The sequence below is a fragment of the Nuphar pumila genome, chromosome 6 (genome assembly GCF_984573655.1).
Source record: "Nuphar pumila chromosome 6, dmNupPumi1.hap1.1, whole genome shotgun sequence".
Classification (NCBI taxonomy): Eukaryota; Viridiplantae; Streptophyta; class Magnoliopsida; order Nymphaeales; family Nymphaeaceae; genus Nuphar; species Nuphar pumila.
This window is the reverse complement of record NC_143254.1, coordinates 98,189,989-98,217,205: the sequence shown is the minus strand read 5'-3', so window position 1 is coordinate 98,217,205 and position 27,217 is coordinate 98,189,989. Positions and strand designations below refer to the sequence as shown.

Below are 27,217 nucleotides of genomic sequence, written 5' to 3'. Positions count from 1 at the left end.
TTACTGTAAAATATGGTGGACAATTATTTTTATGAGTTTCCAACAAAATACCTTCCTACTCGTAACGGTCAAACTTGCAATCAATCGATGTTTATTACTTTACAACTAAATCTTTATTCCCAGTATATGATATGAATTCCAACTTTTATGCCACTTTGTTTTCAGTAAATAAGCCTTGTAATAATGAATCAATAACAAGACAAGAATACAAGAAACTAAAACTGCTAGGCAAATTGTATATGGTTTTCATTAATTGAATCTGTTAAAAAAAACAGTAACCGCTACATGAATTGTATGTAATGGTTTTCACTTTCACATGTTAGACAGAATATTATGCACGCTCCGTTACCAGGTCGTTCTGCTTTTTTCGATAAGTGTACCTGCCTGTGTGAGCAATGTGAATATTCACAATAGTAGCGCAGTGGATGAACTCACAAGACTCAAAAAGAGCCCATCAACACGCCTTTAAACCAATGAGCATATCTTGTCTGCAGCACAAACCATAAACCAGTCATAACTATAGAACTTTTTCTTATTACTTGGTAAAGAATAGAATCTCAAACCTATGGATTGCCATAATTTTAAAGGTGGATCAGGACCAACATCCATCAATGGGCAAGAATAATTGCACATTGAACAAGAGAGAGAGAGAGAGAGAGAGAGAGAGAGACCTTGTGATGAATTGCTGCAGCAGAGATGAGTATCGTCAACAAAATTTGCTGTCAGGCCCATCATCCATGAGCCTACTGAAATATCCTCATGAGCATACATCTGCAATGAAGCACTGCCAAGAGAAATTAAGCAGAACTGGTTAGTTACAGTAAGGAAAATTTGTGTGTTTCAGACGGGCATCAACCCACAAGTATTATAGTTCCATAATTGCAAAGCACAAAGCTGTTTTATGAAGTTGTTTGGTCAAGAACAAGTACTGATGTAACATGAAATGCTACTTAGACAGCTGCTTTATGAGCCAAATGAACACGGATCTACTAGTATAATCTGTGTAGTGTAGCCTGTGACGCATAGTTGCCAGAGCAAGTGGGGGAAAGAATTAATTAGAAAACCAAGTGTCTAGAAGATGCAATGACACATTTAAGAAGCACTGGAAGCAGAAAGTAGGAAGCAGGTAGATAGTGAAAGTGACAGGAATGTGTTTTATCTAAATACATCTTTTTAGTTTTACCATGAAAATAACTCATCCCAAGTTCAGGTTATTCTAGTAGAGGAATACAATTCAAATATCGTGGAAGTTTGATCGCCATATGAAGGTTAGCCATCTTCCATCTTTTCCAATGTTTACTTCCCTTAAGGTTTTGGAAGCGCATAGCTTTCATGGTTTGAACTTTGAACAGTCTAAACAATTGCTTGAGAAAATGGACAATGATCGATAGAGAAAACCAAACTACTTTTAGTTTTCAGTAAAATTAAGTTAATTAAGGTCTTGTTATGAAAAAATTGAGAAGTTATTTAAGACCTGTCATATACATTGGTTCACTAATGATACGCTAAATGAAAAAAAATGCTTTATTTTCATATTATATTTTTCTCTACAACTCCAAAATTCATGCTATTTCCACTAAATCCTTTTTGATCCACATGCAAACTAAAACATAAGAAACCAAACATAGACAAGACTAAGAGCCTCAATACCAGACCTGTTTATGTTGATATAACGGGCCAAATTTTTCGAGAGAAAATATACTGACCCAGAGGCATGACGAAAATACCTGCATTTAACAAATTATGCCACCAAACAGCAAGATCAGTAGCAAATAGCCACAAGAATGGACAAGAAAATGAAACATAAATAAGAGACATTGCTAAAGATTAAATAACATTAAAGACATTCAAAAGAAATCAAAAGTTTAATTAGTAATCAGATACTCACGACTTCTCATCACCAAATTTCCACCAGTTAGGTTCATACCACTGTTTTCCCCTGTAGACCAAAAACAAACACAATAAAAGCAGGAAAAAAAAGGCTAATCAACATAATACCAATTATGAAACCATTACAAAGATTAACCATTTCAGAAGCTATGTTGCGTACACACCAATTATGAAACCATTACAAAGATTAACCATTTCAGAGGCTATGTTGCGTACATACTGGGAATGGATTCTCTATCAGACACTAGCACAGATTTTCCCTAGGCTCTGGGAAATAGCTCCCCCCAACCCCCCCAACACACATAATGGAAAAATAGTTTTAATACCGATGATACTGCTACAAATCCATGAGAAAAAGCTGATATTTATGTCCATGACACGTGCACGCACAAACATGCACACACACAAATGCACAGTGCCTTGAGCTCAAGCACTAACTGCTAAGATACGCATGCAAGGTCATAACTGTAATTTTGTGTCAGTCACTTACTCATGGCACATTGTGATTATATTGTCACATTTATAACTTTCTTGTAAGTACCCATTTAATGGTTTTCATATAAAAACGAAAGACCTAGAGCCCCTCTCTCCTCTATAGCACTGACATTTGCTATCTATTAACACATCAGGTGTAAAATGCTGTTGGGAAGTGTAAGCCCTAAAACTTCTTTTTTGAGATCAACCAATGATATTGTGATCTATCAAGTTATGCAATCTCACTGCAACCAAAAACTGTGGAAACTATCAGAGTTGCATATAAAGAGGAAGAAGATGATAGAGAGAGAGAGAGAAAGAAATAAAGAAAAAATGAAGATGCTTCATTAGCTTCAAAACTGAAAGAATGATACAACATAAAAGGGTCGACCCCCCCTATCCCACTAAACGACAAAAACAAATGACTATAACCTATTGACAGAATACATAAATACCCCCAAAGAATAAAGATATGTACACTTACTACTATATTACATTATTCAACACTCCCCTTCAAACTTGAGATGATGCAGGAGGAATCATCCCAAGTTTAGAAATGAAGGATTGAAAGTATAATGAGGCTAAACTCTTAGTGAAAACATCTACAATTTTCTCTTTTTGTCCCAAAATGCTCTAGAGCTATGACTACATCGTCATAGGCTCTTCTGGTAAAGTGACAATCAATCTCAATATGTTTCATTTCTTATGAAACTCGAGATTCTTGGGAATATGAATAGAACTCATATTGTCACAATATAAGGGTGTCTTCTCAGAAACAGTCACTCCAAGCTCCTTCAAGAGCCATCTAATCCATATTACCTCAATGGTAGCCTGAGTCATAGTCCTATATTCTGCCTCTACAGTAGACAATGCAACCCGTTGTTGCTTCTTACTCTTCCATGATATCGAAGAGCTCCCAATAAACATGCAAAAACCAGTAGTAGAGAGGTGATCTTTGGTCGATCCTCCAATGTTCGAATCACACAAGGCTCTAATATTTGTGGAGGATAAAGAAGAGAAAACATCCTGAAACACATAGTGCCTCTCATATATCGGATAATCCTAAGCACAACAACTATATGCACTGATGTAGGTGAGCTCATGAACTGATTGACCACATGTATTGCATGAGTAATGTTTGGCCTAATGATGGTCAAATTTATCAAGTTGTCCACTAGTTGCCTATATATCACAAGATTTGCAAGCTTCTCACCATCTGAACTTCTCAACTTGATATTTGTTTCCATAGGAGTGAAAACCTTTCTGCAGTAACCTACCAACATTGCTTTAGATACAAGATCTGCTGCATATTTGTGTTGTGACAAAAAGAGCCCTCTTCTAGAGTAGGCAACCTCAAGTCCTAGAAAATACTTCAAATATCCTACGTCTTTCATCTCAAAGATACCAGCTAGTCTGCTCTTGATATCAATTATTTTCTGCACATCATCTCCTTTGATAATCATGCCATTTACATACATGAGCAATATACACTTTCCTTGGGCAGAAGAAGCCACAAACAAAGTAGGATCATGATGACTTTGCTCAAATCCAAGAGATTTCACTACAGTGATGAACTTCTCAAACCAAGCACGAGGTGTCTGCTTGAGTTCATACAGAACTCGTCTTAACGTGCATACCCTGCCTTGAGAATCTGAATAAGCAGGCAAAAGCTCCATAATACACTTTCTCTTCCAAATCCTCATTCAAGAATGCATTCTTGACATCCAACTGCCAAAGACTCTATTGCTTATTGCAACCACAACAAGTAATATTCTTATGGTAGTTGTAATGAAGTATGCGAAAATATAAAGAATGCTTAATGCATTCACAATGTCCTACAATGGACAAATACAAGAGAGAGAGATAAGAGAGAAGTCCACTTATGAAACAATACAACAAGCCTTTAAAAGGCAACACATAAAAAATAATAAGTTTATTAGAGAAGAGCTCTAAGGCTTGAAGAATACAAGGGGGAGTCACCCCTATTTATACACAAAAAGAAGTCAAAAAAAAGGAGTCATTGGGGGCTCCCCATAGAGACGTTGGGAGCCCCCATCGGTCACAAATCCGTTGGGGGTCCCAACGACTCTATGTTGGACTCCCTTATGTGTGAATAAAAAGGATTTAAAAAAAATATACAAAAGTTATAATAAATAAAAATATCCTAATTAATAAATAGGTGTTTCTATAAACAATTATGTAAAAAACAAGAATACCCCTATTGGGTATTTTACACACACACACACACACACACACACACACATATATATATATATATATATATATATATATATATATATATATTAACACCTCCCGTCAAACTTTACGGGGAGATGACCGAAAGTTTGCTAAGAAAAAAATAAAACGGGGAGTAAGGAGAGCTTTAGTGAAGAAGTCTGCTAATTGATACTGTGATGTGACATATGGTAGGGTAATTGTGCCTCTCAGATATTCATCACGAACATAGTGACAGTCCATCTCTATATTTTTAGTGCGCTCATGAAAGGTGTGATTGCTGGCAATATAAATTGCACTTTTGTTGTCGCAGCACAGCTTCGAAGGTCCATAGATGTCTACACCCATATCTTTGAGAAGACTTCATATCCACACAAGTGCCATTGTGGTGGTTGTCATATCCCTGTATTCAGCTTCAATGGAAGACAACGAGACTTTCTGTTGCTTCTTGCATCTCTAGGCAATTAAATAATCTCTTAAAAAGACACAAAAACCAGTAGATGAGATTCTATCATTAGGGTTACCTCCCCAATCAACATCAGTATAAGCAAGTAAATTTAATGAGGATGAGGATAAAAATAGCCCTTTAGTGATAATATTTTTTATGTATCTGACAATTTATAGCACAACACTCATGCACAGTTGTAGGAGCATGCTGAAACTGGCTGGAAGAGTGAACGACATGCGCAATATCTGGTCTGGTAATGGACAAATAAGTGAGAGAACCAATGAGTTGTCTGTAGGAAGTGAGATCTTTTAAAAGAACCCCATCCCCCAGTCTTAATTTAGCATTGATTACTTCAAGAGTCTCTACCTTCTTGTCATCTGAAATTCCAGATTTAAAACATATATCTGCATCAAGCTTCATTTGTGAGAGTATATATATCCTCGAGGAGAGTATGCAACTTCAATTCCTAAGAAATATCTTAAGAATCCTAAGTAAGACATATCAAAGTTATCTTTTAACATGTTTTTAATATTACAAATATCAACTTGATTATTGCCTGTAATAATCATATCATTGACATAAAGTAAAGAACAACAATACTAGTTCCTACATTTTTCACAAAGAGAGCAGTGTCAGTATAACATGAACGAAAACCCAGCTTAATCATGACATCACTAAATCTATTATACCAAGCCTTGGGGGCTTGCTTAAGACCATAAAATGCTTTTAAAAGTTTAAGAGTTTGACCTTGTTCAACGTAAAATCCCGGCAGAGGATCCATATAGACTTCTTCATTTAGTTTTTCATTAAGAAAAGCATTTTTCACATCTAATTGATATATAGGTCATTTTTTAGTTGATGCTACAGTTATTAAGGTTCTAACATTAGTCATTCTTGCTACGGACGCAAATGTTTCCTCATAATCAATATCATATTTTTGTGAATATCCTTTAGCTATCAATCTTGCTTTTTATTGTTCTAAATATACATCACTCTTAGTTTTAACTTTAAAAACCCACCGGCATCCAATAAGTTTTTTTTTAGGAAGTTTAACTATTTCTCAAGTGTTAACCTTTTTTAGAGCATCTAGTTCACTCTTCATGGATTCAATTCAATGAGGTGTATTTTTTGCTTGATTATAATGTGCAGGCTCATTATATGAATGCAAAGTTATTAGGCAAACCTTATAATTCGGTGTAAGTAATTCATATGACACAAATCTATTTGGTGGAATGGATTCTCTAGAAGATCGCCTAAGAGAGGTTTCTTCTATAGATTCATTATTTTGAGAATATTTCTCTAAATCACTAATAGGTTTATCCTTGTTCACGTCGGGTATAAACATTGAGATTTTTATCAATGATGTCATCCTTACTTGGTGATGTTTCAATATTAGATACTTCATGATGTGTATCATCTATTATTTCAAAATGATTCAAAGAATCATCATACATATCTTCCGTTAGGGAAAGATCATATAAGAACATATAGTCAATTTCATCTTTCTTATCAAGTTTTTCAAAACCATTTTCATCTTCTAAGAAGATAAAGTTTATTATTTTTGTAATCAAAGCATCTATATCCTTTTTTATTTTCGTCATATCCAAGAAAAACACATTCAATCGCTTTTGGAGACAACTTATCTCTTTTATGAAAGAGGACAAAGCACTTGTAACAAAAAATACGAAGGCGATTGAAATCGGGTGTAAATTAAAAAAGTTTTCATAAGAAGAGAGATTTTTCAAATTTGATGATGGCATACGATTTATTAAATAGGTGGAAGTTAAAACAGCTTTGGTCAAAAAATTCTTAGGAATATTTTTAGAAATAAGCAATGTTCTAGCGGTTTCTATAATATGCCTATGTTTTCTTTTTGTTAGCTCGTTTTGTTATGGAGTTCTAGGACATGATCTTTGATAACAAATTTCATTTTGCTTTAAGTAATCTTGAAAATCATTGGATAGGTATTTTACACCCGAATCGGATCTAAGAATGGATATGCTACTTTGAAATTGATTTTGAACTTTCATGCAAAATTCTTTAAAGAAAGAAAAGATTTCCGATTTAAGATTAAGGAAATAAATCTACACATATCTAGTAAAGTCATCAATGAATGTTACATAATAAGAATAACCACCTTAGGTCTTGTTGAGATGAATGTTCTACTTGGAAATAGAATAGACTTCATTTTTTCAAAAATGCAATCTTTGCAATTTATATCTTTTTGTTTACAAAATTTGTTTCCAACAGAAAAAAGATACATTTTAGAGTAACTTGCATGTCCAAGTCTTTTATACAAAGTTTCAATGCTTTTATCTTGGACATAAGTACAAAAAGAGTTTGTAGGAAGAGTTAAATAATCCATATAGTAGAGGTCTCCCTTCCTATGGCCTTGCTCAATCCGCTTCTCGGACTGGAGATCCTGCACAAAGCAACCATTAGATAAGAAAGATATTTTATATTCATGGTCGGCAATTTAAAAAACTGAAAAAAGATTTAGGTTTAATTTTGGAACCACTCTTACTTTTGGAACGAAAAAGTTTTGAAAATTTTTAGAATCTAGTGTTCCTATACCTTTTATTTTTAGAAAAGTTTCATCAGCCATAGAGACACAAAATATTTTTGAATTGGTGCATACATCGGTTAAAGCATTTTCATGAGAAGTCATATGAAAAGATGCTTCAGAATCTAAAATCCAAGAATACGTACAAGGTGGTGATATAGGGGCAATGGCGACACCCGATGTAGAGGAGGTAGCCTTGAGTATTTGTTGAAAAGCCATGGATATTTGTCCAAGAGTTTCTTTGAGATCCTCGCTCTTGCCTTCATCTTCCTTTTTGGTGGTGGATTCTTCAACGGAAGCCACCTTACGCTTGAAAGTTCCACTTAATTTTGAGCAAGCGGGTTTAATATGACCTGGCTCATAGCAATGATGACACACAATCATCTTTCTACCTCCATTATAGTTTCCTTGTTTTCCAAAATATGATGGTTTGTATGTTTTGACATTGTTGCCGAGTTTAGACACAGTAAGGACTTCATCTACATTTTTTCTCATACCAAGCCGAGTTTCTTCTTAAGTAATTTCAGCAATGGTATCTCCAAAAAAAAAAGAAAAATGAACTATGAAGGAGTGAGGATCTTACTTGTTCAAATTCGAGACGAAGCCCATATAAAAATTGAAACAGTCTTTCTTATTCCATTTGCTTTTGTCTAAGTTCAACATCCTCCATAGCCACCACTTAGGCTCCAAAAAAGCCAAGTCATCCAATAAAAGATTTAGATCACTATAATTGTCTTGAATGCTCAAATCCCCTTGCTTAGTGGTTCTTACTTTTTCTTGCAAAAAATAGGCTCTTGCAAGGTCTTTTTGGGTATACATACCCTTCATAAAGAACCAAACCTCATTGGCTCGACGAAATTTAGCTATATTTGCACATACCTTGAGTTCAATGTTATTCATAAACCACACAAGGATTTTTGCGTGATTGCTCTCCCAACCCTCCACTTTTCTTTGATGTTTTTCAATTGCTTTGAGGCGGGCATCTCTCTCAAGAGCCTTTTCTTGATCTCCTTCGATCATGGTGAGCTTTAGTTGGGGTTCTCGAATAGAACCCATTACATAACCCCAAAGTTTCTTTCATTTGAGATTATTCTCCATTGCGGATGCCCACATCATATAGTTCTTGCCATTGAGCTTGAAGGATAGGTCGATTTTGAATTTCATTGCACCAACAAAGTATGAGAGGAAGAATGAAGAGGAATGTCGTGATTTCAACTTTCAAGAATCGTACGGCTTTGATACCATGTAATGAAGTATGCAGAAACATAAAGAATGCTTAATGCATTCACAACGTCCTACAATGGACAACTACAAGAGAGAGAGAGAGATAAGAGAGAAGTCCACTTATGAGACTATACAACAAGCCTTTAAAAGGCAATACATAAAAAATAATAAGTTTATTAGAGAGGAGCTCTAAGGCTTAAAGAATACAAGGGGGAGTCACCCCTATTTATACACAAAAAGAAGTAAAAAAAAGGAGAGCCATTGGGGTCTCCCCATAGAGACATTGGGAGCCTCCTACGGTCACATTTGTGACCATTGGGGGTCCCAACGACTCTATGTGGGGCCCCCTTATGCGTGAATAAAAAGAATTAAAAAAAGAAAAGAAAATACAAAAGTTATACAACAACAACAACAACTACGCCTTCATCCCAAAACAATTGGGGTCGGCGATATGAACCAAAAAAGAAATTCATTTTGGGTCTTCCACATGAATCCTTTTCCTCCAATCATTTCTATCCAACGCCATGTCCTCGGTGATTAGTAAATAGTCGTTTGTATAAAAGAACTATGTAAAAAGACAAGAATACTCTTATCGGGTATTTTACATATATATATATATATATACATGCATTTTAACAGTAGTCATGTGAGCAGCGGGAGCAAACATTTCAGCAAAATCAATATCGAATTGCTAGCTATATCCCTTGGCTACCAATATGGCTTTATACCTTTCAATGGACCCATCTGCATTAGTCTTGATCTTATAGACCTATTTGCACCCAACAACATTTTTCTCGATAGAAGTTCTACAAGATCTCAAGTATGCATCCTCCCTAGTGCAATGAACTCCTCAACCATAGCATGTTGTCGCTCCTATTTATAGGAGGCCTCTGCATAAGAGTTAGGGTCGACATAAGAGAAGATTAGAGCTAAATAAGCACAATGCTGAAAAGAGAAAAAATCATAGGATACAAAACAAGTGGGGGGGGAGGGGGGGGGGGAATACTCTGGAACTTCTACGTACTTGAGGAGATGAGGGAGGTGATGTTGACTCTAAACTCATGTGGTCTGGATCAGCTAGGGGAGAATCAGAATTGGCCTCTAAGTTCCCTATCTCCTCTAACTCCATCTAATCCAAGAAAGGTATTTCCACTACATTTTCCTACATCCTAACATAAGTCTGCCCAAAACTATTACTCCTATCAACAAGTTTCTCCCCCTTCTTGACTACTACTTCTAAAAATGGAACCAAGAAAGAAAAGTCGATAACGTCCTTTCCTTCATGCTCTCCTTTATCAAAGGTGTGCCCTGATGAAAGATAACATGCCTTGATACCCAAACCCTTCACTTAATTGGATCATAGCATTTATACCCTTTTTGTCCATGAGAAACCCAATAAACAACACTTCACAAATCTTGGTGAGAGCTTGTCCCTATATCTGCCAGGCAATAGTACAAAACAAGTACAACAAAAGACTTTCCTCACCTCATAGTTTGGAGTAGTTCCATACAACTTTTGGAATAGAGATATACCTTTAAGCATCCCTGATAGCATCTGATTAATCTGATATATTGTCATCCACATTGCATTTGCCGAAAAATCTCTAGGCACAGATCCACCAAAAAGGCGTGCTTTTGTAGTCTATAAAATGTGAATGTTTTTCCTTTCTGCTACACCATTTTGCTCAGGGGTATATGAACAATTTTTCTGATGTTCAATTCCTTTTTCCTATAAAAAGTTTTCAAACACACCACTAACATACTCTCCACTTGAATCAATATGCACTTTAATTTTAACAGAAAACTAAATCTCAATCATTACACAAAATTTCTTGAAAATAACAAAAAGTTCACTCATATTCTTCATAAAATAAATCCAAGTAAACCTCGTACAATCATCTATAAAAGTGATAAAATATAAAGACCCATCCTTAGACAAAAAGGGTGAAGGACCCCACACATCTTAATGTACAAGCTGAAAAGGACTCTCAGACTCTCTATCTCTCAACTAGTGTTGTGAAAAGCATCGCGGCGTAGCGAGACGCTCCACCAAAATCTGAGGCGAGGCGTAAGCCTCGAGGCGTAAAGCGTAAGCCTCAAAGTTTTTTTTTAACTTAAAAAAACTATAAAAAAATATCTAAAATTATAAATAAATAAAAAATTCTTTATTAATGAAGCAACAACCAACAAGAAATAAAAAATCTCAAATAAATACTGGAAAAATATGAGATTAACATGTAAAAATAATATTAATGCAACAACTCGATCTATGTAAGTATCTAAGAAATAAAACATGAGCATTCATTAAATAAAAAATTAACATTAACAACGAAATGCATATTAGCATTAACAATATCATGTCATAATTAGAAAATGCATTTTAGCATTAACAACCAAATGTTAATATATATATATATATATATATATATTAGAAAATGCATGTTTTCATTTCCATATATATAGGGTTGTGACTGCATGTAATTGCATGACTTGATTTTGCCACTCAAAGGGTTTAACGTCACATTCTAGAAGAGATTATTGCTCCTACGAAATTGAATACATTGAACAAGTTGACACGGTTATATTAATTTTCTGTGAAACGAAGCAACTAATCTCAATGACTTCATTAACGTGGTTGCTTTGAGTGTCTATTAGACTGCAAATTGGTGAACCTGCTACTAAGGGTGTCAATGGATTGGGTATGAGTCGTATGACCCGATCCTGACACACATTGGATCTTATAGGGCTAGGGTTTGGTTGCAAAGAAGGGATTCTGATTAATTATTCAGGTTGGACCTATCAGGTTCGATTATTATATGGGTTAGGTATGGTTTATAAAATTTTATACCAAACCAGGTCTGATCGGAGTTTCGGTTAAGATTCTCGAATTTTCAATGTAAAATAATTAAAAATATTATTTTGCCAGGCATGGAATGGGTCTAGTTTATGTAATTTTTATCGAATCTGGGTATAGTTTTTCTTATAAAAATCCAGTTAAACCCGAATCTTGATTTGATACCTACATTACTTAGTCGGATTCAGGTTTGGACCCACTCATTTTAACATAGATCCAATTGATGAGTTGTGGAGCCTGATTCAGAGTTTTTGCCCTTGCAGTAAGGGGGGTTCGGGGGGCCTGGCGGGGGTCTTAGGGGGGCAGCGCCCCCCAGAAGATTTTTTTCTCTTGGTCTTATGTTTGAGACTCGGTGTCTTATGGATCATACCTGATTTGTTTAGTTTTAGGGTTTTCGCCCTTGCCTTGTATAAATTCTTTCTTTTCTTTCTCTCTTGTATCTGTCGAGAAAGAGCAATAAAGTTTTTTCCTCTGGGCGGCCATGGTTTTTTACTCCCTCTCGGATTTGAAGAAAGGTTTTTCCACGTAAATCGGTGTATTCTTGTTGTGTTTTGTTTCCTTCGGTTGTTTCTTGCTCGCGGTTTTCGTAACACCAACCCAGAGTTACCGGAAGTGCCTAGGTGTATGGGGAAGCGCGCTTCCCCGATACGTGCTTCAAAAGCGCGAAACATCACACTTCCGAAACGCGTGGGGGAAGCGTCCCCCTTTTTTGGGAAGCGTGCTTCCCTTTTATGGTAAGCACGCTTCCCCCTCGCTTCCCCATTTTTCCCATATTCTTCGCTTCCTAGGTCGCTTCCAGTTCGCTTCCTAGGTCACTTCCGAGACTGTTCATAATTTTCTTCTAAGTGGTCCCATGCTTCCCCGCTTCCTAAATTTTTGAAAGTGCCTCGCTTTCCGCTTTCCGCTTTCCGTATCGCTTCCCGCTCCCGCTTCCTCGACTGGTAACTCTGCACCAACCCATTGACACCCCTACCTGGCACTGCTTGTGCATTTATCATGCCCTTTTTTTTATATTTACATATAGAAACCACCCCTAGGATCAGAGACCTAGCCGTGTTGGCTTTGCCAGACGTACTTACGGTCAGCGGGCTTGAACAGGGTAGTAAATGCCCTTTTTACTAGCAGCTTAGTTAAAATTGCATAAAAAAACCCTAATTTTTAGTCAAATGAGGACTTTGACCCTCATTTGACTAAAAAATTCAAGGTGTGTATGCCTCGGCTTGAGGCGTGCGCCTCAAGGCGTATGAGGCACACGCCTCAGGGCTATTGCGCTTTGTACATGCACCTCAAGGCATAAAGCCCCTCGCCTTGAGGCGAGGCATGCTTTTTGCGCCTTGAGGCGCATTTTTAATAACACTGCTCTCAACCCAAATGGCAAGGCATGACCCTTGGACAACCTACAAGTTTTACACTCTTGAACATATTTGGACACTACTAACTCTTATTTACCCAAACTCGCTAAGGTAACCAAATGTTGCAACCTAGAGTTGAAAATATGCCTTAGTCTCTGATGCCACAAAACTAGCTCATTTACTACAACTCCACTTAGACTGGCTCCATAATTCCTCTGTTTGCTCATGTCCAACCAATTCAAGCAATACAAATCTCTTCTATGGCCAATCCTAATTCTCTTCCCGGATAGCTAACATTGCACAACACAGTCAACAGGAGAAAAGGTGACATTGCAATTATACTTGGTGACTTGGCCAACATAAATAATATTCATGGCTAAAGAAGGTACATGGTAGGCTTAATAAATGTTTGATTTGCAACTAGGATAAGAGTTAAAAGAAATGCAACCTAATTTGGAAACCAACATCGAAAAAACATCTGCAATGCGAAAAGCACCACTGAAAGGTTGACAAATGATCAAAATAGACTCATGAACTGTCATATAACACGAGGAACCTTAGTCTATCAAACACCCGAAAGTAAAATCTGAGATACCTGCAAAAGCAATACCAGAAGAAGAGGAAGGAGCAAAGGAAGAAGGGCAACAGTTGACTGAGCAAGGAGTTGCAACGGAAGAATCTATTGTTCCATTTGCTAAATCTTTTCTAACAGCTGAAGCTGACCACCACCTGACTCTGTTGAAGATCTCTCAACTTAAGAACCAATAGGTTGAACACCAATATCAATGTGATCATCCTTGGGCTTAGTGCCCTAACCATCAGAAGCAACTGCATAAGCTCCACCTTTCTTTTTATTGAGAGTTGAGCAAGAGCTTTTAATGTGGCCAAAGCCCTTACAGTAGTGCTGCTGAATAGAGCTTGTCACCTCTTCCTCTAGCTCTTCCACTACCTCCAACACCAAATCCGCCATAAGCCTACCGAGGAACTGCCATAACGTTGTCACTAGATGAATAGGTTCTAAGAGTCCTTATCTTAGTCTCTTCTGCAATCAATTCAGCTAAGACATTGGTGACCGAAGGAAAAAATGGGCGATGTAGTATGGCACTCCTCACCTCGTCAAACTCTGATCAAAGTGCCATAAGAAACTCAATAACCCTAGTTGTTTCCTTGTGTTGATTAAGGACCCAGACAAGTTTGGCATGAGGTGCACTTCTCAGACTTTGTACACAAATCGCATTTGGTTTGGCCCTCCATGAGTGCAAGTGCATTCCAAACTCTTTGCATGTCAGAATAGAATTCCTCAACTAACTTGTTTCCTTGACGCATACCCCTGAACAAGCTTCTGTGAGAACCACAATAGAGCCCCATTCACCTTCACCAGCACTCTCTAATCTCCTTCTTCAAGGCCCCGATACCATATTAGAGTTGCATACAAAGAGGAAGAAGATGAAAGAGAGAGAGACACACACACAAAGAAAGGAATGAAGAAGATGCTTCATTACCTTCAAAATTGAAAGTATAACTTATTGACAGATTACATAAATACCCCAAAAGAATAAAGATATGTACACTTACACTAAAGGGAGGGTAGCACAAATAGCTAGTGATACACAAGATGCTACTATATTACACTATTCAACAGAAATAGATGGATCATTTAGAGGTGGAGAACGAAGTGTTTGTATTTTGTGTTGGTTGAGGTGTGGTGCAGCACTTGGTTCCCCATGTTCCAAAAGATTTCCAAGATCATATGTGACTTGGTGATGCTTACTCTATGAACATGGAATAGTAGAAATTTTCCATATCTACGGTTGCTATTTTTATGATAAGCATGTCAAATAAAATTATTAATTTTATCCTATAAAATCAGGAAATTTGACTCATGTAAAGCTTATTTTTTCACAAGTAAATTATAACCCCTTTTAAAACCTCTCTAAGGTAAAACATGAGTATATTGAGAAACTTGCAAAACTAGGGAAGAGGATAGAGAAGTACATGAACTAAATACCATAAGAACCTCAAAGAGAAAAAACACCACTAAGTGAATAGAAAGTGAAGATGTTGACAAAAAAGTCACAGAAGATGCATGTGAACCTTTAATCAAGACGCATATTATCAACCTCCACATTCTCAAGAAAATGAAATTGGAGCAACCAGTGCACCATGTTGATAATGATTCCTTAAGTCTTTCATCTTTCTAACAAGATGCAAACTTGCAAACTTTTTGCCCTTCGAGGCCATCACTCATCTCCACTTCCATCTAGCTTTTGCTGAAGTGTACCTCATAGAATGAGATGTTTATTGCAACAAACTGTATTTACAGGTATCATGTTTTCTGTTTTTCTTTTTTTGTATTTCTCTGCCATTAAAGATCTAATCACCATTTGATTCAATATCATAATGCATATACGTTGGACAAAGATAGGTTAGTTAGATTCTGATTATAAAATTCACAAAACTTTCAAGTAGCGTAAAGATTCCAACTATCCAACAGTGTGAACTTTGAATAAAATATCAAACTTCAGAAGTATTGGATGAAACCAGGAAAAACATTAATATATTCTGCTTGAGAACAATAGGGAAGCAATAGTACAGCTGCAATTAGCATTACATGACAAACATAGTAAGCCAAAAATATAGATTTAATACGAGCCTATGTAAAGGAAAAGAAATTGGCATAATAAAGAAAACAAAAGGTTGGCATCAGATGAATCAAGCTTAGTTAAGAAGTGAATTACTCTTCGCTTATGACATCCCCAGACTTCATGCACCCTACATAAGCACTATCCTGACCACGAAAACTTTGAAGAATCCCAATCAGTCCATCTGATGGAGAAAGGCAAGAAATCTTAATGATTTACTCAAAAGGATGGACAAATCAAGAGTTGGAGGTAGTAAATTATAATAGGTTAAATTACTGAAATACTTTACCAAGGTCAATATTAACATTGTCATCAAGCTTAACATAGAAATCAGCATCCCACATTTCAACTGCCGAACTAAAGAAGAATTTAGCTTTTTTAGGCAATTCTTCTTCAGCTTCCTCATGGCCTTCCTAAAGGAAAGAAGAGCAGTTGATCACTATAACAGTCCAGGTTCCAGGAACGACATTAAAGCATAAATCAAAAGAATCACATAATAAATTTGATATAATATTTTGCATATAAAACATGAAGAAAGAAGCATCTGAAGTCCGTGATACGGAAACAAGTAGCCTCTACAAGTAAACAAATATTCACCTAACTTGCATTCAAGGATTATGGGAAAGCATTGAATAAAGCACTGATAAATAGTGTGACATGCAGATATCCCACATGAACAAATGGACAAGAGGGAGTTTTACTTCCATGATGGAAAGAGTTAGAAAGGAGACAATCAGTACCAACATCACTCTAGAAGAAATGAAACATTGCAATCTATATACAAAGAGAAAGTGGAACCAATGTCTATGTCTCAAGTATATAGAGAAAATAATGTGTTATGTTTGAACATGATAAAATCACATCAAATCATATGTTTACGCAAATTCAATTTTCTCGTCAAAGAGTGGCATATGACTTTAATTTTGTGATATGCAAGGCAATGGCCATATTTTCATACATCACAAGAGGACAAAAACAAATCAAATAGATAAGAAAATTTATCTATAAGCAGATAAGGATGTTATTTGTTCCTCATGTTGACAAGGAATATCATATTGGGAACAGCTACATGCACCATATCTTGCTCAACCATTTGCAGATTGGTGTCTTCCCTTTCTATCATCATCTTGAAGTAACTGCTTTTTCCAAGTGATAAAATCATCCAATGTCCTCTCACATCATCTTTCCATTTTTTTTTCTTAATGAATTTATATTTCTTTGTCTAAAAGGAATTATTTTTTCCAACATCTAAAACAAAGTGGAAGATAAAAAGCTAGCCTCTAATACATTGAGCAATTTGGCATCATCAACCTCTTTGCAGTGTGCCACAACTTGAGGGGAAATGTTGCTCATATTGGGCATCCTGGTCTTTGTTTCCTTATGTAGTCATTGTAACTGCATTAGATTTTAAATTCTAGGAATTTGAGTTTCTTGTTGTTCTATCTTATAATAATATATGTATAATGTGTAGTTTAAGATTAATAAAGAACCAATGACTTTCTTCTTCTTGAACTATTCTTTTCCATCGTCTCCTCTCCTTTCCTCTCTCACTCTCTTACTAGTATTCTTCAGTTCTTCCTTTCAAGATTCATATCGTCATGCATTCATGTGCTGTTACAATCTCTCTCTACACTTATAAAAGTATATGTTCTCATGTGAATCAGCATTAAGTTTTGCATTAGAGTTATCTGGCACACAAACAAATGCATACAATACCCGGCATGCATAGCAATCAAGCACGCATGTCAATCAACACATGAGTTACATCACTTGCAATCTTGGAACATTTTCATGGGAACTAGCACTAGAGTTTCACATCAACGATAATGCGCAGGTGACAAATCAAAGGGGAAAAGCCTTGAAGTTAGGACTCATGAAAACGAGAACTTTGTGAAATTGTCTATGAAGAGACAATACACATACAAGCATAAATACTTTATAAAAGAAGTGCACGAAAGCACTCTCACAACACTTGAACAAAATACGCAAAAAGCATAAAAATAATGAACATGCAATAATGCATGTATTTTATAGAAGGAGCAAATGCTTGAGACTCTCAAGCTTGAGAATTTACAAGGGGGAACACCCCTATTTATACAAAATGAAAGGAGTGCAAAGGGGGGCTCCCAAAGGAGTCGTTGGGGAACCCCCAACGGTCACATTTGTGACCGTTGGGGGCCCCCAACGACTCTATTGGGGGACCCCCAATGCACTTTATGAAAAAATATTAAAAATAAAAAAACAAAAAATAAAGAAATGTAAAATACAAAAATAAATTACAACATATTCCAAAATGGAATATGCGCAAGATTACAAGAATACCCTTTTAGGGTAGGAAAATAAAAATATGAATAAATATATATATTTATATATGTAGAGATACATATACATATAATATATTATATGTATATGTATCTCTAAGTATATAAGTATATATATTTATACTTACAACATGTTTTTGGAGATACATTTTAACACCCCCCCTCAAACTTACGGTGCGATAACCGCAAGTTTGTCAAGAAGGAAATGAAATCTGGGCGAACATAGTGCTTTTGTGAAGAAGTCTGCAAGTTGATACTCAGACGTCACGTATGGTAGATCAATGATCTTCTTCAAATATTTTTCTCTGACATAGTGGCAGTCCATTTCTATATGCTTTGTTCGCTCGTGAAAGGTGTGATTCTTGGCAATATAAATTGCGCTTTTATTGTCACAGCATAGCTTTGTTGGTTCTTTGATAAGTACTCCCATATCTTCCAAAAGGCGTCGAAACCATACAATTTTCATGGTAGTGGATGTCATGGCTCTATATTCGGATTCGGTGGATGACAGAGAGACCTTCTGTTGTTTTTTACATCGCCATGAGATCAAGGACTCACCTAAGAAAACACAAAAGCCAGTGGTGGAGTGACGGTTACTAGGGTCACCTCCCCAATCTGAGTCAGTATAAGCAAGTAATTTCAATTCAAAAGAAGAAGATAGAAATACTCCCTTATTCACAGTTCCCTTCAAATATCTGATGATGCGAAGCACAGCACTCATATGAACGGTTGTAGGAGCGTGCTGAAACTGACTGGCGATGTGTATAGCATGTGACAAATCAGGTCGGGTAATGCTAAGATACATTAAAGAACCTACCAACTGCCTGTAAGGAGTAGGTTCGGTTAGAGGAACACTGTAGTCAATCTTCATTTTTGCTCCCACAACTTCAGGAGTTTCGCATACTTTGTCATCAGAAATTCCTGACCTGTCAATAATCTCGCAAGCAAGTTTAGACTGAGATACAAAATAACCACGTAGCGAATAAGCAACCTCAATTCCAAGAAAATATGTCAGAAAATCCAAGCCTGACATATCAAATTTTGAAGTCAAGACGGACTTAATACCCTTGACTCCTTGAACATCATTACCTGTAATTAACATGTCATCAACATATAGTAATAATATCACAATCCCTGCCTTAGATTTTCTAGTAAATAGAGCAGTGTCAGTATAACATGAGGAGAAACCATTTTCCAGCATTACACTGGTAAATTTGTCATATCAGGCTTTGGGGGCCTGTTTCAAACCATAGAGGGCCTTTCGAAGACGAAGAACTTTATCTTTAGGAATCTTCATGCCTGGCAGAGCATCCATATACACTTCTTCATTAAGATCACCATTTAAAAAAGCATTTTTCACATCCATTTGAAAAATATTCCAATTTTTAATAGATGCAATAGTGATAAGACATCTAACTGTAACCATTCGGGCTACAGGAGCAAAAGTTTCTTCATAATCAATTTTATACTCTTGCCCATACCCTTTTGCAACTAAGCAAGCTTTATACCTTTCAAGGGATCCGTCGCTTTTAGTTTTAACCTTAAAAACCCATCGACAACCTATAGTTTTCTTTCCTATGGGTAGAGTTTGGAAATCCCAAGTTTCAGCCTTTTTAAGAGCATTAAGTTCATTTTGCATAGCTTCTTGCCATTCTATACATTTTTTAGCTTCTTCAAAATTTCTTGGTTCAAAATAAGAATGAATGGCACTAAGACAAGCCCTATATCGGGGTGAAAAGAAATCAAAAGAGACAAAACGAGTTGGAGGTCTCCTATTCCTCTCAGATCTTCGATGATCGAGAGCAGGAACAAGTTCACTATATTGATCAATAGCACTTCTAAAGGTGTCTTGGTTTCTGCGTGAGTAGGTTATTGGATCACTTGAAATTCTGTTTTCTTGTTCATTGAGTGAGTTATGTTCTTCAACATCACCATCAATTTCCACATCATGGTTTGATGATACATCATCATCACTAGATATATCATCATTACTAGACAATAAGTCAAAAAGGAAGGAGTAATCAAAATTTTCTTGTTGAGAAACATTTTTTTCAAATCCACTTTCATTTTCCAAAAAGGTTACATTTCTAGAGACATATAACTTATCATCTCGAAGATCATAACAACGAAATCCTTTTTGAGTTTCAGAATATCCAAGAAAAGCGCAGAGGATAGCTTTGGGAGAGAGCTTGTCATTTTTATCCGTAAGTATGAAACACTTACACCCGAAGACTCGTAACCTATTATAATCAGATTCGAGCTTATATAAAATCTCAAAAGGGGATATTTTCCCTAATATCCTAGAAGGTAAGAGATTTATCAGATAAACAGAAGCAAGAGCTGCTTCAGCCCAAAAATTTTTAGGGATGTTTTGAGAAATAAGAAGGGTTCTAGTGGTCTCAATGATATGCCTATGTTTTCTTTCGGCCAACCCATTCTGTTGAGGGGTTTTAGGACAAGATCTTTGGTGAATGATTCTGTGATCTTCAAGATATATTTTAAATTGGTTGGAGAGATATTTTCCTCCAGAATCACTTCTAAAAATCTTTATATTACTGTTGAATTGATTCTTGATCATTGAATGGAAGGTTTTAAAGCACGAAAAAACTTCATGTTTGAACTTAAGAAAAAAGATCCATGAATATCTAGAGAAATCATCCACAAAAATAACATAATAAGAAAAACCTCCTTTTAAGACAACAGGTGTGGGTCCCCAAACATCGGAATGAACAATTTCAAAGGTTTTAGATGAGGACATAGTTCTTTGCTCAAAAGGTAAACTTTGCATTTTTCCGAGAATACAATCATTACAAGAAAATGAACTTTTACATAGGTCCTTCGCAAAATGTAAATAAGATAACTTGGTGATATTAGGATGACCAAGTCTTTTGTGCCACATATTTATATCTTTGTTTCGGGCAACATTACAAAAAGATTTTGGAACTTAAAGAGATTCCATATAGTATAAGTCTCCTTTTCTAAAGCCTTCCCCAATCAATTTCCCAGACCGGCGATCCTGTATTAAGCATTTATCACACGAAAATTTAATATCGCAACCATGGTCCGAGAGTTGAGAAACAGAGAGAAGGTTTAAGTTTAGTTTAGGTATGAATCTAATTTTTGGAATGAAAAAATCTTGAGTTTCAAAATTACCTATTTCTTTAATTTCAAGAGAGGTTCCATCCGCAGTGGAAACAAAGGATGGAGAAACATTTTTTGAATAGTCGAAAGCGAAAACATGTTTGGGACATATGAAAAGATGCACCTGAGTCCAAAAGCCAAGAGACTTTACCTGGAAAGGAAGAAGAGGACACGGCGGCACCGGAGGTAGCTCCCTTGAGGAGAGGTTGAAGGGCTTCCACTATTTGATTTAAAGAGAGTGACCCACTTGATGATGTCTCTTCCTTTTGTGGTACACCGGTGGTAGCCATGGCGAGAAGTTTCTTCCATTTGGGACATATAGGCTTGATATGCCCCGGTTCTTTACAAAAATGACAAATGATCTTGCTATAGTCTCTCTTTCCTCTTTGTCCACCATCATTTCCTTGATTTTGTGATTTGAAATGAGGAGGACGATAGGTCTTTACATTATTTTCGGGCCTTGATACGGCATTGACCTCATTATTTTCTTCATAATTACAAGGAACCGCAAGAACATTTGATCCTTGTTTACATAGACTCATACGAGTCTCCTCACCACTTAATTTGGTGAGAACATCTTCAAGAGAAGGAGGAGTAAATGAGGATAGAAGTGATGACCTTATTTGCTCAAATTCCGGTCTTAACCCTTTCACAAAATTGAAGAACCGATCTTCTTCAAGTTGCTTGTGGTGGAGTTCAATTGCCTCGCCACTCCATTTTGGTTCAAGCATGGAAAGTTCATCCCAAATGGAGGAGAGGTCGGCAAAATATTCCCTAATAGACATTTCACCTTGAGTAAGGGAGAGAGCCTTCTTTTGAAGGTAATACTTGTGGGATAGATCTCTTGATGTATACATTTTCTCGAGATAACGCCAAGCTTCCGATGCTCTTTTGAATTTGACAATATTAGCATTAATCTTTGTTTCAACGGATGCGAAGAACCATGAAAGAATCTTGAAGTTCTTCATTTCCCATTCGTCGTGCTTTTTGGAGTATTCTTCAAGAACTTTGATCCTTTCTTCTCCCTCAAGAATCTTGATTTCACTTTCGTCCATTATGGTTATTTTGGGTTCCGGTTCCGGAATTGTGCCTTGCACATAACCCCATAATCCTTTACCTTTTATGTGAGCCTCCATGTTCTCGGCCCAAATATGATAGTTGGACACATTCAACTTGAAGCCAAGAGCCAAGTGAGACTCTTTTTCACCCATTAAGGAGTTAAGAAAAGGAAAGAAGGGCGTACCAACACAATGCTTCAACTTCTAGCTTGCACAAGATCCTTCCAAAATATTTGAAAAGCAAGATCCACCACTTCAACTTCTAAGAATCCGAAGGCACGATTTTCGAGGCACTCGAAAAAAGAAGAATCCCACGATCCTCAATCACCAACCGAGCTCTGATACCATGTGAAATTGTCTATGAAGAGACAATACGCATACAAGCATAAATACTTTATAAAAGAAGTGCAGGAAAGCACTCTCACAACACTTGAACAAAATACGCAAAAAGCATAAAAATAATGAGCATGCAATGATGCATGTATTTTATAGAAGGAGCAAATGCTTGAGACTCTCAAGCTTGAGAATTTACAAGGGGGAACACCTCTATTTATACAAAATGAAAGGAGTGCAAAGGGGGGGGCCCAACGACTCTATTGGGGGACCCCCAATGCACTTTATGAAAAAATATTAAAAATAAAAAAACAAAAAATAAAGAAATATAAAATACAAAAATAAATTACAACATATTCCAAAATGGAATATGCGCAAGATTACAAGAATACCCTTTTAGGGTAGGAAAATAAAAATATGAATAAATATATATATTTATATATGTAGAGATACATATACATATAATATATTATATGTATATGTATCTCTAAGTATATAAGTATATATATTTATACTTACAACATGTTTTTGGAGATACATTTTAACAAACTTGACTATTCAAACTCGAGGAAAATTTTCTCTTTTGCTCAGAAAAAAAACCTCAAGAGAAGAAAGAATGGTTTCAAAGAACATTTAGGATTCTGCGTTAACTTCATAGTACAATTATATCATTCATGAGGGATTCAAGATGTTTAATTGTAGCCTAGTTTTATGCTTGCCAAGTAATATAGGGATTCAATGTACTCCTCAAACTTTAAGCTAAAAATCAACCCTAAGTTGACAGCTCCAAACTCCTAAAATCATACAGAGTTCAGGAGGACAAGCATTTGCCAATCAGCAATACATAATAAATTTCTTAACACCATGAAGTGATTGTGCACAAAGCCACATAACATATAGTATAAAGGAAAAGATTATTAAAAAGAGTAAATAGCTTACTAGAATCAAGAAATCCTTTGTTCGACGAGACTCCTCATCAATGTTACGGTCTAGGCTATCACCACGATTTGCACTGCCAGTTATCAATGAAAAAATGGTATACTCATTCGATCAAGGACATTAAAGAGGATTCCCTCCGTGATGTATAAAAGAAATTGCAGAAGTCACAAACTATACATTGACAAAATTCAAGAAGAACAATTCATCACTACAACCATTTTGGGTTCAAATTCATGAATTCAGGAACCAGACCTTCTTCCAATCACAAACCGAATGATGACACCCTTTTCCTCAAGTTCCCTCAAGGCATCACCTGAGATCATGAAAAATGACATTCAACATTTTATTCGATTAAAAAATAATAATGTGATCATTTTTAACAACTAAAAAACTTAAATAAAAATATCACTTAAGAATCAGCAAGGTTTCTAAGCCAGCTATGGAGTGGTAACAAATTCGTCTAATTATATCATGCTGATCCAAGGATCATTCGCATGGGAAACAGGAACCTTCCGCTTCCAATCAATCTAACATGGAAACATATCTGCATGAGAAGAAAAGACTTCTTGATTCCAATATCTAGTGAAACGGTTTTCCAAAGTTAAATATGGATCATGATTCTGCATGGTCTTTTTTTTATTTAGCTGGCCATTTTCCGACCAGCCACTGTCTGGAAAATGGTCAGGTCAGTGTCACCTGGTGAAGACAACACTGACCTGGCCATTTTTTGGTCGGTGGCCGCCAAAAAATGACCTGCTTTATTTTTTTATTTATTTTTTGAGACCAAAACAAGGTTTTTGATTATCCAAACACTTTGGTATATCAGGTTTTTGGCAAACTACTGGTTTTGAGACAAACCAGGTTTCTTAGAAAGCTGGTTTTGCCCCATGTCATCCAAACAGGGTCTAAGGTATTTGTAACCTCCACGGGCCAGCCGAATGTCAAAATCCTGGGCACTAGAGTCCAATCCAATATGAGCTGGCCTTGGGCTCAGTTTTTGGACCCTAGGATGGCCCGCCAAATTAGAAAGCGGGGCTTGACTGGCTTTGTTGGCTAAGTGATGCAGGAGCAGAGTTGCGTGCAAGCCGGGTTCACAAGTGATCCAGGATCCAATTGGATCCAGAGTATTTAGGATTTATATTTTTGTTTTGGGTTTGTTTTTGTATTCAGATCTTATCTAAGATCCTACGTAGGGTAGAGTTTCATGTTTTGCTATAAATAATTGTTATGTGGTTTCTGTAAAGGCCAGTTGACACTTGAGAGTTGAAGTTGATTTGAGAATCTTAATTGAGTTATTTCCTGTTTTTCCAGTTCTTTCCCAGTTTTCTGGTTTTCTTTGGTTTTCGTGTATATGAGTAGGGTAATATAGAGTTTTATCGTAAATCGAGCCCTCTTGGTTTATATCAATTGGTATCAGAGTGACACTTCATAAATCAAGCCCTTCTTGTTTTCATCAATTGGTATCATAGCAAGATTCTGTTCTTGTGACGATGTCAGGAGGCGATCAAGAGAAAAAATTTCAAGAAATTATGGTCGAGGCCAAAGATTCGGTGATGGATTTACCGGCAGAGGTGATGTTCCTAAAAGTGGTTAATGTTGACATCAATTGAAGCATTGCATGCAATAGGCATCCGATCAGCCGTTTGGTATGCTGGAACAGCTGTTCGAGGCGTTCATGCGATGATCGAACATGGTTCTAGAGTAGACGCCCATTAACAAGCAAGAAATGGAGGTTGTGAACTTGGGCAACGTCTCACAAAAGCCACCACCGACGAGCAGTGGCAACGTCGTGCATGCTCATCTCTGTGCATGTATGTGTGTGTGTGTGTTCTCCTAAAACAATAAGAAAACACACTGCGATTCAGAGGAGAAAAAAATTTCCTCATGATTATCCATCATGCTGACAACATCACCTGCCATTATAAAAGACAATATGCTCAATTATATAAATGTGGAATGCATATTTTCCTCCGCATAACTTTGCTTGAATGTTGCTAGTCAAATAAGTTAAACTGAACACTTCTCAGTTCCCACATCTCACCACGATTTCCAAATAGAACCAATCACAAGCAAACTCATCGATCATATGGCAGTATACCGGCGGTTCAGGAGAACACATTCCACCAAAACTAACTGTGCAAGAACCACATAAGAGACAAAACAATTTCACACCGAATGTAACCATGATGAAACTCATGATAGCAGAAAGTGTTCTACAACCTACATATACATCACAATTATTAGTGAATCATGAAAGGGAAACCCAATTACTCAACCGTTCTGACCTTTTGGCAACCAAGTATTCCGAATCCGGTTTCTGCTCAGGCGACTACTGAACCCAGTATAGATTCCTATAACAGCAAGATACTTTCGACCAGACGAAGAACCATCCCTGGCCAACTGATTCTTAAGGTACCCTTGACTCCTCGCCAGCGTCAAATCCATCTCGGCTTCCACAATCCTTCTTGCCAAATCCCTGAAAACCATAAAACCAATGCATCAACCACATGTCAAAACCAAAAGCATCTAACAAAGAAATTCTCCCACATGAATTTTGCATCCACATTCCAATAAAACTTACTTGCATCCGAGGCTCAGTAGTTTATCTTCCACAGAAAGAACTTTCGGGACCTAATATCCAAAACACCCAAAATGCGAGTCTGATCACTAGTCAAATTACAAAGACCAAACATAAAATCATGAAGACGACGATTCCGAAAACACAATGACACAATCCTGACAACAGCATTTCCAGAACTAGTCAAAAGAACTAAAACATTTTAAGCTTCGATCCCTCGAAAACTCCCATTTTTGTGCGTGGATGGATGTTTTCGCTAGAAAAAATCGTTTAAGAGTGAGTCAACGATGGTAACGAGAAGCAAGAACCAAGGAAGCTAAGGAAGATACGAAGACGAAGAGGGAGACCTGTGCGCTGTTCTTCTGAAGAAGGGTAACCAAGAGGATCCTGTTCTCGGCGTCCTGCCATAACCTGGCAAACGACATCAATCAAACGAACGAACGAGTTAGGCCGATAGCACTCGACATGAAACGTAACGAAGCGGGGACGTGGGAGAAGGAAGAGACCGTCCGGCGATGTAGAGGGAGGCGAGGCAGGAGAAGAAGGCCATGAGGATGACTGATATGCTGCTCTGAGAGGAGGATCTGGCGTGGGATCGCCACCTCCTCTCGTGCTTCAACGAACTCCCCAGACTCATCGCATTGCCCTCCATCGCTGTTTTGTTGATAGATGATCTTTCAGAAGAAGAAGAAGAAGAAGAACGATCGAACCGAAGTTCGATCGATCATCTGCGTCACACGACAGAACCCTAGTTCCTGGATTTTCCCAAGATTCCTAGCTATTGGAAGCGAGGGCAAAGAGGCCCAAATCGAAGGCGATCTTTTTTTTGGTGTTTTTTTTTTTCCTCTTCCACGATCCGCAAGAAAGAGCGAAAGAGGAACGGATTGGAGAAAAAAAAACAAAAATTTGTTTATTTCGTTCTTAGTTCTTAAGACTCTGCTCGCGATGTGACAGCGGAAGTTGATTCAGCGGCTTTCAAAACTGATAAATGGGTCGGGTCGGGTCAAGTAAGGACCCAAAGGAAGTGGAGCTTTTTCTTTTTTTTGTTATAGGTAAACTTTAGATAACGCCGTGGGATTCAAACCAGATACTTCTATCTAGGGATGCAAACCGATGGGGTCTGGAACTATCTAAATGAAGATTCAGATCCAAATGAGATCCCAAA

The 27,217-nt window shown here is 36.9% G+C and overlaps 1 protein-coding gene across 1 annotated transcript; it reads right to left on the bottom strand.

The window, feature by feature from the left end:
- Nucleotides 1-222: 222 nt before the first annotated feature.
- Nucleotides 223-26,958, bottom strand: LOC149835345 (hydroxyproline O-galactosyltransferase HPGT3-like). The gene is made up of 12 exons (XM_090010505.1): nt 26,559-26,958; nt 26,400-26,463; nt 26,056-26,105; nt 25,760-25,950; nt 23,727-23,787; nt 23,475-23,547; nt 15,972-16,095; nt 15,779-15,866; nt 1,889-1,939; nt 1,656-1,727; nt 672-784; nt 223-488 (listed from the first exon to the last, which is right to left on the bottom strand). Exons 1-12 carry the CDS (start codon nt 26,702-26,704, stop codon nt 466-468), a joined length of 1,056 nt encoding a protein of 351 aa, XP_089866631.1. The 5' UTR covers nt 26,705-26,958; the 3' UTR covers nt 223-465.
- Nucleotides 26,959-27,217: the final 259 nt, after the last annotated feature.

Excerpts from the sequence above, each read along its gene's own strand:
- LOC149835345 (XM_090010505.1), bottom strand. The coding sequence starts at position 26,704 with ATGGAGGGCAATGCGATGAGTCTGGGGAGTTCGTTGAAGCACGAGAGG. Across the intron at positions 23,788-25,759 it reads GAATACTTGGTTGCCAAAAG|GTGATGCCTTGAGGGAACTT; the intron begins GTCAGAACGGTT and ends TCATGATCTCAG. Across the intron at positions 1,940-15,778 it reads GGGGATGTCATAAGCGAAGA|GGGAAAACAGTGGTATGAAC; the intron begins GTAATTCACTTC and ends TTTGGTCTACAG.